The sequence below is a fragment of the Nannobrachium achirus genome (assembly GCF_963921795.1).
Source record: "Nannobrachium achirus genome assembly, chromosome: 9".
Taxonomy (NCBI): Eukaryota; Metazoa; Chordata; class Actinopteri; order Myctophiformes; family Myctophidae; genus Nannobrachium; species Nannobrachium achirus.
Genome location: NC_137818.1, coordinates 29,764,238 through 29,783,634, shown reverse-complemented (window position 1 = coordinate 29,783,634; position 19,397 = coordinate 29,764,238). Strand labels below are relative to the sequence as shown.

At 42.7% G+C, this 19,397-nt stretch overlaps 2 protein-coding genes across 2 annotated transcripts; one reads left to right on the top strand and one right to left on the bottom strand.

The window, feature by feature from the left end:
* Positions 1–2,501: 2,501 nt before the first annotated feature.
* On the top strand, positions 2,502–10,369 carry atxn7l2b (ataxin 7-like 2b; the record flags this gene model as incomplete). The annotated part of the gene is made up of 10 exons (XM_080732665.1): positions 2,502–2,631; positions 3,530–3,598; positions 3,737–4,052; positions 4,341–4,594; positions 5,378–5,460; positions 5,988–6,190; positions 6,796–6,997; positions 7,352–7,473; positions 9,278–10,121; positions 10,352–10,369. 10 exons carry the CDS (start codon positions 2,502–2,504, stop codon positions 10,367–10,369), a joined length of 2,241 nt encoding a protein of 746 aa, XP_080588791.1.
* Positions 10,370–16,461: 6,092 nt separating this feature from the next.
* On the bottom strand, positions 16,462–17,988 carry amigo1 (adhesion molecule with Ig-like domain 1; the record flags this gene model as incomplete). Its single annotated transcript, XM_080732664.1, has 1 exon — positions 16,462–17,988. The coding sequence occupies one exon, from the start codon at positions 17,986–17,988 to the stop codon at positions 16,462–16,464; it is 1,527 nt and encodes a 508-aa protein (XP_080588790.1).
* Between the last annotated feature and the right edge of the window lie 1,409 nt (positions 17,989–19,397).

Here is a 19,397-nt window from a genome sequence, read left to right as displayed (position 1 = left end):
TGTGAGCTCTTGCGTGCAATGGGGGACTGGGAATGGAATCTTGGGTAGGACCGCTGTGAAGTGTGCCAAGTGAGTATTTCCTTTTTAGTTATTGTATTTTGATCTATTTGCCCTACACACCCTCCTGTCTAGCATAAGGGTCTTGAGCTCTGCCGTTTTGGCTCTGATCTACATAGGATAGGTGGTGCGTGTCTTGCCTTTCCCGGCTTTACCCTGGGTTGTCTCCCACAGTGTCACTTGGTCAACTTTTTCTTTATCTCAGTGTTGGAGTAATTCATATTTGGTTGAATTAAAATGCAGTACATAGTCAAGATATCAGTTTAGAGAAAATTGGCCCTGAATTAATACATTTTACATATTGGCATACATTGTGCTTATTGAAAGAAATTTGCAGATTTTCTTTAACCAAATGGGGTTATTTTCAGGTCCGAAACTCTGGATGTTTCGCATCAGGAGAGAGAACTCATACAGGATATAGGATGCACAAGTGAAATTGGAATTATGACACAAATAAGCAGACACAATTGGAACTGGAAAAGTATCAAATTGAAGCTGATGGGTTCTCTCTCTCCTGACTGATTGAACATTTCCAACCCGGGTGTCGCTCTCCATTCCGACATGTCGCCACTCCGAAATTAATCTCTCGAGACAGCCTCAGACAGGCTCAGAGACAGGCCGAGTGGGCGTCGCCCTTGCTTTGATGATGTGGTTCCCAGATTGCTCAGAAATAGACTTCTTATTGTCGGAGTGGCGACACTTCCATAGGAGGGTAAGGGTTAGAGATAGGGTTAGTGTCGGAATGGAGACATGTCGGAAAGGAGACATAAGCTAAAATACCCTAGCCTGACTGCTAGCGTCCGTCTCAATCACACTTCGTTGGGGGTGGTGATGTGCGGACTGAAGTATCAGGCTAAAAATACCCATTGTTGGCTAGTCAACTAGTTAGTTATGAAGAAAATATAACTTGATTAAATCAGAACTATAAAATTGTTAGAAAATGTCACTATCAGAACCATAATATTGATATTGATAAACAGAAAATACATTTTAGTGATACAGGAAGGCAATTTTTTCCATGTTTGTAATTTAACTTCATGAAGTGCATTACCCATTGGTCTTTTTTTATGGCCTACTAGCTATAAGCAATATCTTTGATCAGAAGAACCTGAGTGCCGAGTCCATAATATGAAATCGATGATGTACATTATTAAAGGGAAGAGCAATTAAATGTGTGGTTTTCTGTCAAAGACTGGCCATTAACATTAAAATGCCGCTTTTAGTTTAATTATGGTGGCATATCTTCTTAACAGTGAAGCGAAAAGGTAACTGCTGGTATCTGTTGACACCTAGCGCCTGGAGTTCCAGCAAGCCCCAAGTACCTTGGACACTATCCAGTGTACAGACACATACAAACCACACCAGGAAGAAGTGGGGGCAAAGTGATATCAAGGGTCTCATTTTTATCAGCACAACCTGGGGTGTCTCAGACACTACCAATTTTCATGCAAGCCCTGGACTGCTCTAGCCTGGAGTAGAAGCACATATGTCAAGAAGGTTGACTGCCATAAATGATGCCAGCCAGTCCTAATGGGAATTGCCACGAAGGTCCTCCGACGAGAGGCTGCTAACCTCGACCTGGCAAGGAAAGCCAAGAAACATGACTGGCACATCCTGCATGAAACTACAACTAAGACGGTGCCTTCGAGCAGACTCGAGTCTTCAATACTGCTACAATAAGGCGGCACAAGAGATGCTTATTCCTGAGGAACTGTATACAAACGCATGGCTGGCATCCTGGAAGCAGACACCCCTGGGGCCTGGGCCCTTTGGCTGGACCAACATGTCTCGTCTTGATGAAGATCTAACACACAACCCTGCTGAACCACCTACATACATACTCTGGTGACGTGGGGTCGGCTGCTTCAAATCTAACGGGTCTATGAGGAAGTGAGGCCTCTCAGGCCTGGCAGACAGCGCAGCATATACAATTGCGGGGAGCTTGAACAGATTGCCATGCACAATCGCCACCTGTCCACTAGACCACCATTAGAGGAGGGATTCTTCCAAGTTGAGGGCTTGCCTTAGCTGCACACACAGCAGTTGGACATACAAAAGACAGTTTATCCTTATGCATGCATCCCAGATGCTCCCACTGTGTGTGCCACTTTTTTTGTATAGGCCTATGCCTATAATATATTTATAATATATGCTGTGATGATGATGTACACACACTGAATTGATTGATTAATTTATTAGAATAGGAAAAAGTACAGTTTCACAGCTTTACGGTTTATTTACCCAGGAACCACTTTGTGTACGTATCTCATATAACATTGAAAGATAGACAATATATCTCACATCGCAGCAGTGCACCGTATGTTTATCTTGCAGTTGCAACTGCTTGCTTCAGTACCAGTTCTGCTGCTTATTCCTGCATGTGCACGAATGTCATGACGCGGTTAGGATGCGCGTGCCGTGCTATGGTGCCGTGTCGTGCACTGATGGTGTCAACTCGTGAACGCGCAAGAGCAGCAATGGCCGCTTTGGATCGGCAAAATCCCAACCTCGACGATTTTGTTGGATTAAATTGGAGTTCATGGGTAGATGGGGCTAACATTTTATCATCTGAAGGTGAGTCACACCCCCAACTACACGTCGTCTTTTTGTCTCATTATGATGTCATTGTACTGTGATTTATTTCTGCAGTGATCGCACTGTACCCGATATAACATTAAAAAGCACAACCCAAACAAAAGACCCGCTGGGTCTTAGCGCTGGAGGAGTTTGATCAAAGGAAGCTATCCAGAATACAGATAGCGAGCCAGGCAACAATCAAGATAACCAACGACATGTTTTGCTGTGACTGATATACAGTAATAAAGAAAAAAACATACTCAACATACTGTACGTGTGACAATATAGTGAGTGCAGTGCAGGTGTAACTCGCTAGCAAATCACGTACACCATCAACAACAACACTGCTTTAGGGATTTGGCCAGCTAACTGCTAAACTATATTGTCAGTCAGCCTGGTCTCGGCTAAATCGTTGGTTATGTTGGTACAAAACCATCTGAAAAGGTTTTGTGCATATATATATAGGCCTATATAGGATATAGAGCCCTGGGGGTCCCCACTTTGAGAACCCCTAAAGACCTGGACCACCATAACTCTGAGAGTGTACAGTACACTTTGTTTCCTAACTACCGTATCCATCATTTATCTGGGAACCCCCTCAAGGACCTCCCAGGACCCCACTTGAGAACCACTTTGCTAAATAGTTGATGTTTTGCCCATTTGAGTGTGTGTCTTACAGTGTCAGTGGCTACCTAGTTTGTAATGGCATGGGTCCCCAGCAAAGCGAGGATCTTTTTCAACATAAAGCCCCTAGGCTAATTTGAAACTATTTAAAAATGCCAAATAGCCTACACATGGGGCCATTGGGGGGTCCTTCCTTGACATGGAAATGTTTGAGAACCACTTGCATAGAATGACATAATACAATTAACACTGATGTCTTTGCATCAAGCAGGCCTGAACGTGGAAGAATGCAGCAAGTATGGAAAGAAATGCACAGAGACCATGACACTTGGGAAAGAGGGTGAGGGTTCTGCTGTTGAAAGTCTTTCAATAACTTGGTCAGTACACCACTGGGAGTAGTATATAGGACCACTCTTAGTGGTGTAATCAGTCCCCTGACAAGCATTTAACTTCTGTATCTTTATATTTTCTTACATAGATATGCCCATATATGGCCAATGCCCAACATATGACGACTTCTACTTGGTGGTGTGCAGTCACTGTGGTCAGGTGGTCAAACCACAGGCCTTTGAAAGGCACTGTGAGAGGCGACATGGGCCTGTCGCTAAACTCTGCAGGCAGTACACCACCTTGGCCACTCAGCAGCGACCTAGGACTGGCCGGTCCTCCTCAATGCTGTCTCGCTCTGCGAGAGAGAGGCAAAAGGACGGCAAATACCAAGGGTCTGGAACCCCCTTGGCAGCGCTAGTTGTACCCCAAGACAGTCCTGCCAAAGTCCAAAAGGAGGTTGTCAGGTAAGTTCAAATTCTCCATCATTAGCGGGTTGTTTTATAGACCTGTTAGTGTTTTCCCAACACTAATTAGGGCTGGTTATTATATATTACAATATTGAATTATTAATAAATGCAAATACATTATTCTTCGTTTTTTTAAAGCCACGTCGATAGCCGTATCGATATGGTAGCCTCTGTATCGATGCGAGTATCGGCAAGGAATACGATTATTGTGGTTAATTGAACACACCCCTAGTTTTAGTCTAATATAATGAACCCTGCATTTTATTTGTCCATTTCCCTCTACAGTGTAACTCCAGTGGAAAAGTTCCCTCAGGAGAGCTCTCCATCACCTACACATTCCTCTGCTCCGTGTCCCAGAGTCCCTGCCTGGCACACAGAACCTCTACCTCCTGGCGCAGACTCTTCTTCCTCCTCCTCTTCATCCTCCACCTCCTCAGAGAAACCCATACAGCAGAAGCCTGTTCCTAGGCCACCAGATGTTCAACACAATCCTCTGCCCATCCCGAGGACTTACAGCCGCACTTACAAAAAAGTTTGCAGTAAGTTAACTGTGATTCACAAGGGCGGTCGTCTCGTTGTTTTTACATAGAGGTTGTATATAGAGTAAGGGAGGATATAAGGTTTGATCTTTTATCACAATAAAAGCACTGCCATTATTGGGATAATGATGATTATACATCTTAATCTAAGACACCCATTATGTATTTGATTACCTGCAGCCGTTTTGCTTACATCAAGGTGTACTATAAGGTCAGCCTTATGCAGTTATATTTTTACCCTGCTATATTTCACAAAATTATCTTGAAAAGGACCAACGCTTTATTTATATTAAAACATTTAAAACAACCAAGATTAACCGAAGTCCTCCTGGCCAAGGTTTGCCAGAATTTATCTCACTCACAGAATCTCACTCTAAGCCACAAGGCTAGCAGTACAGTTGGATGACATGAAACCGCCACAGTGTTGTTCCCATTTGTACTAAATGGGTTAATAATTGTTACAGGCTGACTCTATGCCACTATATTAGTTGGACAGAAAAATGACTCACACAATGTTGCTTTTTTTTTATTATTATTATTTTTATATATATATATATATATATATATCCCTTAATTTAGCAAGGAGACATTGTTTTTTGCATTCATTCTACTAGCCTTGCAGCACCCAATTTAATAATTATCGGGATAATATAATGACATGAAAATGTTCGATTGTCCCATGCCTCAGAGGCCCAACCCAGCCATTATAGAACATCTGACTGTCTGTGATGTCTTGTTGGTTCTGCATGCTGACTAGCTACTGTGTTTGTTTTCTTTCCCCAGAGAAAGAATGTGACCTGGACAAACACTGCGGCGTGTTGGATCCAGAAAGGAAGAAGCTATGCACCCGCCAGCTTATGTGCAATGTAAACTCTCTCAATGCCTCCTCACTTTCCCTCATGGCCTTTTTAACCACATAAACCTTAGTGTCCCTATTCTGGGCATGTATAGGCAAGTCGTCGAAAACAACCAATGTACAATCTCACATGTGACCAAAGAGACTTGTTGTACAGGGAAAGAAGGGGGGGGGGTAAAGGTAAAATGGGGGGACCCTGTTCCACAAAGTATATACAGTACAGTAGGGTTTAAGTGGTTAAACTCCAAAGTTAATTATGTCAATCGCAAAAAATAATAGACAGTTGAAAGCAAAATGATTTTGTGTACATGGAAAAATGGAGGCCATTATAGACCCTGGGGGACACTGGGCAACAAAGTATAATAGGGTTTAAGTGGCTAAACTCAAAAGTTAATTATGTATATTGCAAAAATGACAGATGTGGTCCCCCGCCACACACACTCACACAATGACTGACATATCGCTAATAAGAAGTGGTTTTAAGGAAGGACAAATAAACCCTGTCCCTATTTTCTCACCTTATTTCTGCCACTATAGATTCATTCCATCCACCAGCGGCGTAAAGTGGTGGGCAGGAGTAAGACTTTTGACCAGCTGGTAATGGAGCAACGGGCAGGGTCTAAAGGCCAGGACTCCCACGCAATGATAGACTCTCCTTCACATTCGGAGGCCCCCGAAGAAGAGCCATCACCACCCCAACTCAACAAACACAACCGTGGCAGCAGCTGCCCCATCCTCAGGTATGAGAGCTAACCCTAACCCGTGTCATCAGTAGCAATATGTAATGTTTCATTTGTAAGTACCACAACCCTAGCATCACTCTTCTGAGCTGAACATTCAGTGAAAATATCAGATCCCAACCCTTGTCATTGGGTCCCCTGGTACTGCTAGTTTTGCATCCTACCAGGGCATTAATTTTAAACGCACAGGAGGCGTCCTTGTAATTCTAGCTGTTTAATCTGGGACTAGTTCAACTTGGTGGCATTGAAAACCAACAGTACTAAGGGGAAGGAGTTGGAGAACTACTACACTAAAATTCTCTGTTACACTTGTTGGTCAGCATCTCCTGAATGATAATGTGCTGAATGCAGAAGAACATTTACAGTTGTTTGGTGTCATTTTGAAATTACACCAAAAAAAGTTGCCGTTAGAATGAAAATTCGGACCACTGTCTGACAAAGATGAATCTGTACATTTAATTCCATTGCAATCTAAAAATACACACTTCTGATGGGATAACAGGATCAGGGGCACCCTGCTAGCACGGTGTCCTACTGAATCCTGCCTCTTCATCCTGTGAATGTACCAGTCATAATTCTCTCATTTGCTCCCTGCGGCTTACCAGCAGGCATTCCCCCAGCAGGGAGTCACTGGAGAGCAATCCAGAGGAGGAGGAGGAGGAGGATGGAGACGGTGCTGTGGAAGTGGAGATACAGCCTCCATACCCCTTCAACCAGAGCCTCCTGTCAAGTGAGGAGAGCGAGGGAGAGGAACAGGAGGAGGCCAGGGACCTGCCCGCCACACCCTGGCACCCCAAACCTCTCGGGGTGGGTACCAGAACCTGCTAAAATACTTTTAATATGTTACAATAAATGTTTGGTACATTATAGCGACTTACAACTAGGCAATTGTTTTAGCTTCACATCCTGGATCACCTAAATGACATAAGTAAAAGCCATAATAAAAGCCATAGTGCCATGGCAGTAATGACCATGTCTTTAAAGTCTATTCAGTGAGTTTGGAGCAACACTTCAACATGAGACGTCACCCAATCTGATCACAGTCCGAACTTTAAGTCCTCCTCTGTAGAGGCCTTAAAGGCCTGCACACACCGGCCCAATGTTTGCGTTGATTAGTGTTGATAAGCGTCTGTTACATATTTATATTGCTCTCTTTGGCAGCTATGCACTTTTGGAAGCCACACCTTGGGTTGTAACATCTTCACCTTTGACCGGCGGTTGCATCACCTTCGGTTTGCCCTCAGTGCCATGGTGGAGCACCACATTAGCGCTCACTTGTGGAAGTAAGTGTTGTCTCTCACATCTGTTCATGAGAATGGTTTCCAAACGTAAAGGGAATTCAGTTAATTCAACCTTTGTCACATACAGGTTGGAATGTTAATGTAATTAAGGTGAAATGTGAAATGTTAATGTAAGGTGGCCCTTTTCGCAGCTGCCATTTTGACAGGTAAACATAGCTGTAGGTAATAACTATAGGTAATAACGTTAATTGTGGATATGATTTAGGTATTCCTGTGCTGTGTGCCACCATCAAGTTAACTATACAGGAGCAGGTCCATGCTGACACAGTAACACTTACCTGGAAATTAACCCCAAATTCATATTATCATCTTCAGCTGTGTTTACCCATCATAATTCTGATAAGGGGTTTATAAGTGGATATTTTACCAATTGACACAGATGACAATGTCCTGTATTGGATTATACCACAGAGACATTTTCATAATGAATATACCACATGGGTGCTGTTGCAGTTCCTAAAATATATAAAATATTCCTTGAATATCCAAACAAAGAAATGTATAGGTACTAGGGCATTCACGAATAGTGATTTTTAGTATTCGAATTATTCTACCTCAAAGTATTCGAATAGTCGAATATTCGACAGGGCTGGCCAAACTGTCAAATATTAAGCAAGAGGCGAACGAGCATGTAGATCTGCTATTTTCACAATATTTATCTGCGGACCTGAGTCACATTAAATGTAATACCTACAATTCCAAGTGCTTGTCAGGGTGGGGGTCACCAGTTCAAATAAGTTTATTTTGGGGGTCACAGCCAAAAAAAGGTTTGAGAACCCCTGGTATAGAGCATTAACAAAGTCATCCACCAGGGGCATTGACAACTCATTCTTATGACTTCCTATCTAGCCAAGCATTATATACTATATATTTTTTAAAGAGAAAACAATAAAAAATAAAATAAGCAGATTTTGGACTTCGGTGAACAACGTCGAATAGTGACTTTGATATTCGAATAATCGAATATTTGGTGAATGCCCTAATAAGTACGCCATGCTACATTCAGGCAAACATGGCTCCCCAGTTTCGCTAATATTCTGTGATATTGAAAAAGTTCCTGTAGATATGATTGACTTTCTAAAAAAACAAGACTGCTGAGAATACAGTTTAGCATGAAACTTTGTCTCTCGTGTGGTATGCAGAGAGCAATGCAGCATCTCATTTACCTTTCGTCTCCGCCTTTTATGTTTTTTTTGTTTATTGCCTTTAAACAAATTTAATTTATAGTCCATTAGATTGCTGCTAACCTTGACAGGAAATTGTCATCTGTGTTGATTGATAAACATCCCAATTATAGACCCCTTTTCACCTCAAGTATTATGATGGGTAAACACAGCTGACAGTTTTCATTTCCAGGTAGGTTTTACTGTGCCAGCATGGCTCCTGTATAGTTAACTCGATGGTGGCACACTTGAACACCTTAATTAATCATATCCACAATTAATGTTATTACCTAGCAGTAGCACTATGGTTATTACCTACAGCTGTGTTTAACTGTCAAAATGGGCCACTTTACATAACTATAATGGAAGCACTGATTTGTATGTGTGTGAAATTTGTGCTCCTTTCATAGTACTGTACTCTATTCCGGTGTGATTGGCGGGTTACATTACTTTTTTAGTCGAGCAGTAATGCAAATTGGCAAGTTAGCATTTGCTCTGGCAGCTACAGCCACTGGGCAAAGCTAGCCAAGAAGAGGTTTCTTTCTTCTCTTCCAAATACGTTTAGATTATTATACAGTATATCATTTACAGTATATAATTTATTTCTTTGCTTTCGCATACAGGAAAATGCCTCAAGTGTCAACAGGTCTCAGGCGACACAATACTACACCCAGCAGTGCTGCTGGGTCCTCTGTCAGGACAGGAGCCAGAGCATCCCCTCTCACTGGCTCCTCACTCAGGTGTCCTCCTCCCGCCTCCCACCTCCACAGAGCTGTAGCCAAGGACAGCTGCTCCTCCCCCTCCTTAGGGCAATCGGAGGCTAAGAGCAGTCGGAGCAACCTTCCTAGCACCAAACCACCCTCCTCCAGCCTTCTCTCTGCTAGCCACGGCCGCCAGCACAATCCCATCGGGCGTCCCAGCAAAGCTCGGCTGAGGGAGCTTGAGCTACTACAAGCTGATGGCACAGTGAAGAAAGCTGCTAAATCTTCACACAGCTGCGCCGAGGACCAGTCTTCCAAACACACCAGGGAGCAGAACCTCCATGAGAAGGGCACACCGCCCTCCCCCTCCAGGGCCTATCCCTCCCCCTCCTCTCAAGGACCAATCAACGGCACCATCTCGCCAAGAAAGAAGCCATGCCCCTCTCAGCCGCCACACTTATCAGACCGACACTCAAGCTTGCCAGGTGTGGGCAACCGTTCCCCTTTCCCCGCACCCTTCCATCCGCCCCACCCCTCACCGCGCCGAAGGGGCAGACCGCCAGGCGTTTATGGCAGAGTTGTGGGTTTTGACCACAGGCGGCTGGCCAAGAGGCGGAAGACCAGTGACGGATCACCACCACCTATTGCTTCCCTGACCAGAACCCCCAAGTCATCCACCTCCCACTCCAGCCTGTTCTCATGGAAGGGGGAGAACATGGGTGGTGTGCTGTCTCAGGGCTTGGAGAAGACCATAGACCCCCAAAGAGTGAGTGGACATTCTCAACTGCAAACTAAAATAAACTAAACTAAACTATTGAAGGTAAAGTATGGCTCTTACAAAAATGCTGCCTGCCCTACCCTGCACAGTACTACATTGTGTTTGGATTGAAAACTTAAAATTTAGATGCAGCATTCCTTCTGCTTAAGTTCATCAAACGAACTGCACAAAGTAGTAAAAGTATGTGTAACCGATAACTGTTCTTTCTGTTTTGGCAGACAAAACTTCATAATTAAGGGAGCCTGCCTTAAAATGACCACTTGGAGAAGAAGCCTATCCTGCAGGCTAAAGCTACTGCCAGCATTCGCGTGTGTGCGTGTGTGTGCGTGTGCGTGCGTGCGTGCGTGCATGTGCGCGTGCATGTGCGCGTACATGCACATGTTCTGGTCTTTAGGCACAATTCATCAGGAGCAACTGTTTGTCGTGTGTGTGTGTGTGTGTGTGCACTGTTTTATTACAATTGTTATCTTTTTGTACTTGGCTGAATGGTTCTGTTGATTACTGATTATGTTTGACAGAAATACCTCAACCTATCCATTATTGCTGCTAAATTGAAATGTCAGTATGGTAAATCCATTAAAACTCATTGTATCTATGAAACAGCTCTGGTGTGGTAATTCCGGATTTACAGTTATTACATTTTAATGTAGAACCTGTCATGATCAAAGGTTCTGATCACCTAATGTATTTACACCTTGCAACCACTAGATGTCACCAGTCCTTCAGTTTTAATTCAGGAATGGCAGTATACTGTATGCCATGAAGATGTTTCCAACCTAGACATTATTACTTTGCTCTGCCACGGGGTCTCATCCCAGTGGGACATGCATCGAGGACCTTCCTAGGAAGTGTTCATATTATTTTAAATGTTTCACATTTCAAACAATGGCCATGAATATGTTTTAGTACATTCAATAATATCTATGTACTGTATTTTAAGATACACCACTGATTGTTACCTTGTGGAATTTTGTAAACTGTTACATTTTGTTAAAATGTATTATGGTATATGTTTACAAATTCTAAAGTGTATTCTGTAGGCCTACAGAGTGCAGGTAGCAGGAACTACAGGCTGGGAAGGATAAGTAACAACTGAGAAGTACAGGTGAAGAGAAAACAGGTAACGACACACATAGATGTAAAACACTTTTAATCTTTTTTGTTATTAAATCAAAGTATATATATATATATATATATATTATATTCTCTACAGTATTAACTATTATGTTACACTTATTCCTGCAGTCAGCGAAGCTCTTTTGTGAACCATGCAAATTAATAACCAGGCTGTTTAGATTCTATAGCAGCCAGCTCACACTCTAACCCAATGCTTACATATGTGTATTTGCTACTAAGTATTGTGAGTGCTTCTTTCCCTAATAGTTTTTCCCAGAAGGGTAAGCATTGCGCAGTTGATGGAGAAAATGCTGTAATCCTGCTGTGTTGTTACACTTATGTGTTGGGGAAAAAAATGAAAGTCATAAATTCCCAAAGCATAAAACATTTGTTTAACTAGTGTTCCAACTTGAACATAATAGTTCAAGTTGCCAGACACATGTTCAACACCACATGAATAGGCCATTGGTCGGTCATTATCCACAGCTACCAATGTGTCCAACTGTGCACTTCTATAAAGCCTGGAGCACTTAACTTTACGGTAGCCTTAGTCCAGTGTATTAGCCTGAGTGATAACCTGGCAGCATTGTAAGCACAAAATAACAAATGGTGTAATAACATTGAAATTAACAATACAGTGTATAAAATGAAAGTATTGTCAAAATGGGTTGGGTATACCTTGTAAGTACACCATGTATCGATATGATTAAGTACGTTTAACTGGACTACATCATTTACTCTCATTACTTTTCCACCGGGTTAATACTCCAGACTCCAGAGTAAAGCCATTATAAAGGCAGGTGTTGCCTCAATGATGTTCTCGTCAATGACTCTTTTCAATTATAGTCTACAGCAGTGCAGTCAAATACAACTTTCAATATAAAACCATCCCAACCCTTACTTAGAAAGACACTCTGATAGCAAGACTGGGGGGGTTGACACTGAAATAACAATCACAGACAAAATGACCAACAACATTGGATTATACAAGAATACTGTTAGAATACACTGGCAGAACATAGCAGTACACAAATCATCAATACTGACAATACTACAATTTATGATTAATACATTATGTTCACCTCAGGAAGGCAGATTTGCTTTGAAGATAACAAACCTATTTCTTCTGTGCAATGCTACACAGTAAAATCATCAGCAGTGATTTGTAGAATTTTGTAAAGGACTGCAATGGAAATAAGCCGCTGCCTTTTTTGCGTTTATCCTTTTGATATTGGTGTGACAATCGTGTACGAATTTTTACAAAGATACCAAAAAGTGTGCACTCTCAAGAGTTACAAATGGATAAATGAACACTGAGAATTTTACTGTGTAGGAACCCTGACAACAGCACTGTACAAATATACAAAACGGACTTGTAGTTTGTGTGCATCAGGGTGAGGTGTCCAACCACCAGAGTATGAAGTACAAAATGACCATCCTTAGATTATGATATCTTTTAACCGAGGCAGATTCTAGCCTGACTTTGTGTTACTAAAGGACGAACTGGCTATTCTCATATCTTTCAATTAGAGGCACGCTGAAATAAAATCCATTCTCGGCCAAAGATGGGTATTTTCTTTTATTACAAGTCATTAGCTATTTCAGGTCGCCTGACATTTATTACCAAGACATTGCCTTTCGTAGGCTGGCCTTGAACCCTCAGGTAAATTACCTTATTACATTACATTGCTCAGCAGCTCATTATGTTCCCCCTGCACCACAGCAGGGGATAAAATACATATTTGACAAAGCGTCATGTAAAGGGGCAAAAATAGGATCTTAGAATTAGATTAGACCTAATGGCCTGAATCCTTACCAATTACCATCATTAATATGTGATAGAATATTGCTTTATTTATAGCGTGTACTGCGTTAATTCAGGTCCTCTTTCTCACTTTACAGCACCTGATATCCCCATGTGTTTGTGTGAGAGAGACGGGAATGATTCACATACAACACCTCTCTGACAAGTGTGACTTCCTTTTTTCACCCACACAGGAAAAGCCTCATTTAATACACACACAGCGATGGTATACATTCCATTATTCCACCCGGATAAAACACGCATTTACACTAAAACCTATATTATTAGAATAGTAGAACAGATAGTATTCAGTATTAACTGAATACTATGTATCTAGGGCTAAGGTGAATGCAGTAAATAGCCAGGTTTGAGGTTTGAATGGGTATGATTTCCTCCCATGACCGAGAATCTCAAATTTAGAAAAGTATTATTGCAACTGGAATGCTGCAATATGAAAAGCTCTCCATACACACTCCAATAAGATGACTGTAGGAAAATAAATGTTATTTTGACGCTCCAGGCATTTCCCTCAATTTCCTTAAACAAATTACGAAGTACTTAAAGGGCATGACATTCATTACCTGGCGGAATGATTGATCTCAAATTGAAGCAAGGATATCCTCATAATTATGGGCATGTACAAGACAATCCAAACAAATCTAGACTGAATTTGGGTAGTCACAATACGGACGGGCAGAGAGAATGGCTTTGTGTTGCTATATGACTCATTTCAACAGTGGTTAGCCAGCTAGAAGGAAGCAAGACTCACCTAATCAGAAGATGCAATTACCCTTTAATCATGGATCTCGTATCATGAAACAAAAGCTGAACCTCATAGTAAAATCTCTCAGTTTGTTTTTGTTGTTGTTTGTGCACAGACAGACTGGTTAATTCGGTATACACAGTATTAGGGGCACTCACATTCATAGATCCAATAAAGATCTCTGTCTTTTCTCAAAGATAACTGTCACTGTTATCTTTTGGTATAATAATAATATTAATAATATCTCAAATTTATAGAGCGCTTTTCTGAGTACTCAAAGACGCTTTACATAGGGCAAAAAGGGTTAAAAATAAACAGCTTTATTAAGGATTAAAAAAACACTAAGACGAAGGAATAAAACCATTTAAAAACAATTAAACATAAGGTAGTTTAGCTGGGGAAAGCAATATGAAAGAGGTGGGTTTGGAAGGTTTGGAGGGTTTTGGGGAGTGCATTCCAGAGGGTTGGGGAAGCAAAAGCTCTGTTGCCCCAGGTAAGTTTTTTGGTATTGGGGACAACAAGGGGCATAGGGTTCCAGGAGATCAAGGAGGTTTGGAGGAGCGAGGTTGTTTAGTGCTTTATAGGTGTTTAGGAGTGAATTGCAAACCATGCAATAGAAAAGGGTTCTGGCATATTTGCAAGGCAAACTCAACCTGTCAAACAGAATGCAATGGCAATCTTTTTCAGAGGGGATGGGATGTTCTCATTTTGAATGCAGCTCTCCCTGTTGCTCTGCTGACACCTAAGAACTCTCAAATCATGAACTGGCTAGCTCTCTGCTGTCAGGTTGATATAAAGCACAACCTCATACATTTTGAGTATCAGCCTCTGGTTATGTAATATGACAGCCAGAATATGACATTTATGTACCCTCTACAGTCAAGATCAGTGGTTCTCAAACATTTTTGTGTCACCACTCCATCTCAAAATAAGACCCACTTACAAGATTTATGTTTTTAAATGTTTCCAAAATATTGTACTTTTTTCACATTTGTTGAAGAGTGTTGAACATAGCAGATGTGCTATTTTCAAATAGCCATTGTGTTTAGGGTCAAAGTGGCTAAACTGTCATTCAATTCAATGCTATATTAACTCATTTTGCTGGAAACCCGCTGGAAGCCTCTTAACCCACTTTGAGAACAACTGGTCTATATCATTCAACCTACCAGGACAGGACAGTTAGGTTGGCTATCTGTGTTTACAATTTCATTTGAGAAGAAAGAAGAAAAATATACTCTAATCTATTACATACATCTCATATGATTTATGAATATACAAGATATGACTTTTTGACTACACATGAAAACCATGCACGTTTTGAACACAGGAAGAGAAACAGATACGTTTGCAGTTAGCTTCTTGAAAGTGATCCCCACCTTTTTTTTTTATTCTTTTTTTTTTTAAGAAAAACACATTTTCTGTGTTGACCGAGACCAGGAATGGCATCTTGCAGTAAACAGCACCTTGTGAATTGGTATGTTAAACATAAACCAAGCACTGAGTGGAGCACGGCACCTGGCCTGACTGTATACAGAACTATCACTACTTACTGATGGGTCCGTCCACTCCGTAAAGACTAAATACTAAGGCTTCATACAGTGTCTGGGCTATGCAGTGCTTGTGCAATAAGCACATCCATACATACAGTAAATAAAACAATGATCTGTCTTGCACTAGCTAGCTATTTGATGTCATAATTCTATGTAGGCCTACTATAAGTTGATCCTTCATATCAAAGGGGGAAATTTGCCTTGTGTATCATTGCAGCCGTGATAATACAATATGAATACAAGAAAAGGCAATTATAGATCTAATTTAGACTGAACTACTCCTAATTTAGTTTAACTCTGGATTGGCATCAGCTATGAAGGTGAATGAAAACTGACCAGCTATGATCTTCTCATTTTGGTGTTTGTGCTACAGCTATGTTGTTATAAGTCATTGAATAACTGACAAGAGAGAAATCCATGTATCTGCTATCTCATTCATATAGCCCTACCATGCTGGGGAGTAATATGTTTGTTTATTCTAATGGCTCTCTGTGGCTTGTGGATAATGATGACTATTCATAACCTGGAGATAATGACCATGTGTCGACAGAGGGGAAGATACATTTAAAGTCTAATGAGCATGATTTGAATACACTATTCCTGTTGTGCATCTTGTCCTATTTTGTCCAACTATCTACAGTACGCTTCCTGAGTATTGGTATCCAACAAGATGGCCTCTATTACATTTACGAGAATAACTTTCACTTCCACTGCCAGGCTTTCACAGTATGAATATTTAAGTGCTACACATTAAAATGCTGGAAAGGTCCTATTTATTTTCCTTGCAAAACGACAAGGCAGTTCATTTAGTGCTCCCATACCTCCAAGCGTAAAGAACTGTAGATCTACCTTCTATTCATAGACAAGTCATCTCACCCAATGTCAATGTCACAGTTTGAGAGACTTGCATCATACAATACCACAGTGTAATCATGGGACATCCAATCCCCTCCCGCCCGCCTCCAAAGCTGGATTTATACTTAGCTGTGCACTGGCGTTGCGCACTGACAATATCCCATCTACAAGCTCAGAGCATGACACTGCTGCGATTTCCGGTGTGCCACACCACGCGCAAAACAAAGTACAGCAAGCCCTTCATACCATCATGGGAGTATCTGAGAAAACGGAACTGATGGACTCTACTGATTTCTTTCTCTTCCCTTTCCCCAGTGAGCCAGCCACCTCATCCAGGTCATTCTCATCCCCATTGGGGTTGAGCTTGCCATTCTGGCCCTGCAGTTCCTTGCTGTCTATGAAGGCCACGTGCCTGTTGAGCTCCGCCTTGAGTGCCGGATCACCGTGGGTGGGCGTCACGCTGAGCATGGAGGAGTGAATGCTGTCCTCGCCCCTGGCCTTACCCTTGCTGGGGCAGCAGAAGCAGTGGCAGGGTGTGAGGTACAGGTAGATGAGAACCAGGACCACGCTGGACAGGCAGCCCACTAACGTCGTGTAAGCCGTGTTCAGGGTGTCGCCGCCCCCGTTCATGGTGAAGTTATGAACCTTCAAAACAATGTAGAGGGTCTCGTTTAGGGCCTCACTGACCGCGACGCACATGTAGGTCCCACCGTCGTCTGGCCTCACTGGGCTGATCTGGAGGCTCCCGTCCGGTAAGACCCTGGCCGTCTGGTTGTTTCCTGGTGCTACCATCACATTGCCCGGCATGAACCAGGTCTTTGTCACGTCCCTGAGCTTGGTGTCGCAGCCAAGGGTTAGCGTCTGCTCCAGAAAGGCCTCCTCGTCTTCCTCCTTGAACGTGCTGCAATTCATGTAGACGTCATTGAGGTCAAACACACCCACTTGGGTCTTCTGGGGCCCAGGCAGGACACATTTGAAGTCATCCTTGAAGTCCACGGCAGAGTTGAGCCTCCGAATATGCCAGTGTGCCAGGAGGCTATAGAGTCCGCAGTCGCAAAGCAGAGGGTTGCTGTGGAAGTAGAGGCCATTTTTAATCCAGGCAGGTAGCAGCTGGAGCTCACCAATCGGCAGGATCTTGATCTTGTTAGAGGAAACATCCAGGAGGCTGAGCTTCTCCAGGCGCGATCGATCCTTCACCAGCTCCAGGGGGAAGCGGGATATCTGGTTCTGGCTCAGGTACAGCTTCTGAAGGTTGCTCATGCCCACAAAGGCCAAGCGGTCGACCGTCGCGATTTGGTTGTTGTAAAGCAGGAGCACTTCCAGGTTGACCAGAGGCTCAAACTGGTACTCGTCCAGATGCCGCAAGCTGTTGGAGGACACGTCCAAGTAGCGCAGGTACTTGACATATACGAACGCTTCCACGGAGAGGAAGGAGAGTCCGTTGTGGCTGAGCAGGAGGTTGTGAAGCTTTGGCAGTTTGACGGGGCTCCACTCTGCAGGCATTCGTGTGATGTCGTTGTAGCTGAGGTCCAGCACAGCAGCGTAGAGTGGAATCCCTGTGGGTGCAATGGTCAGATTCATCTTGGAGCAGCTCACGATGTTTGAAGCGCAGATGCAGATTTTATGGCAGTTGAGTGTGTATCCTGCTGCAAGCGGAAGCTCAAGGACAGACACAAACAGGGAGAGGATGAACACCCATCTGATATGGTTCCTCAGACGGGGCGATGTTTCCAGCAGGCTGTCGCCTGCTCTGGTGGTCGGATGCATCATGCTAGCAGTGGGTTTAATGCCAGAAGAGGTCCTCTATTATCCCCTCATCTCAGGAAGTAGCGTGGGACCGCAGCTGGAGGAATCTCAGGCATCGCTAATAGAAGGCTGTCAAGGAAGAGAAAACATGGGTGTTGGGTAGAACCGCATAGCATCATGGTTATGTCCATGGGGCATTCATACTTGAAACAGTGTAGCCTACTGCACAAGTGCACAATAACACAAACACTCCTCAATTCAAAGGAGCTTTATTGGCATGAGAAAACATACGTTTACTTTGCCAAAGCAAGTGTCATGATATAATAAAAACTGTTAAAAAAGGGGAATATAATATATGCACACACTTCCTCATGAATTCACACTCTCAGAGAGTGTTTGTAGTTTGTTATCTTTCTGTCATTATGTTTCCCGTTTAGACACTATAGCAGACATACAAAAACTTTATAAATCTAGCATGTGTCTTAGAAATAACCACTACACACAAACTAGCAATAATCTTGAGCACTCAGCAGATGTAGCCCATATCCCGAATCCCCCCAGCCTGCATAACATGAGAATAAAATGTATACGAAAAATAGCCATGAAATTAATATACACATACCATTTAAAATGTAAGGATACTATTCTGGGTCTTATCCGTTTTCGAGGGTGATTCAAAAATGTTGCATTGCACCATTATTTTCGAAAATAAACGGCCCACTTCAGTAACATTTACGCAAATAGAAATAGTGATGGAGAGCAAGCCACCTACCTTTGGTCAGGATCAGGATGCGGCAATCGTTTTCATCAATAGAACCACCGCGTGTGTTTACAGTTTTGCTGCGCACAGTAGACTACAGTAGGATGTAAGGACAACAACGGATGCAGCGAGGGAGGAGGCAAGTGGAGAAAGCCTCGCCAAACAGTCCTTTTCATGCACCATCCAAGAGCCCGGTGAAAAACGCAACAAAAAAAAAAAGATTACGTAAAGACAAACACAAGTCACTGTGATGTGAGTCTACAACTCTAATTATCAACTGGATTTAGCGTCTAAATAATTTTACCGAACTATTTCAAAATTTCAATACTCTTCTGGCGTATATATTGCTCCAAGATTCAGGCGATTACGTCTTCTGTTGGGAGATTAGCGCTATTTGAGCGGCTCCAGTCTCATCAGCATCCGTGGAGATAAATTAAGCATGAGCGGCCTCTAGCCGACAAGATCCCCAGTGTTTTCCCCCCGGTTATCTTAGATAGCTGGATCCGCTCTTCGTGCAGCGCTGATGTTGCACCATTCATTTCGTGCCGATTGATAATGTTTAACGTGATTGTTCGACAGTGGAGAGCTACTGCGCCTGGGCCAGCGAGGAGGAGACGCAGTCTTCTATTACTGAAAGTAACCGCACGAGAGAAGTGGTGCTGGTGCGAAG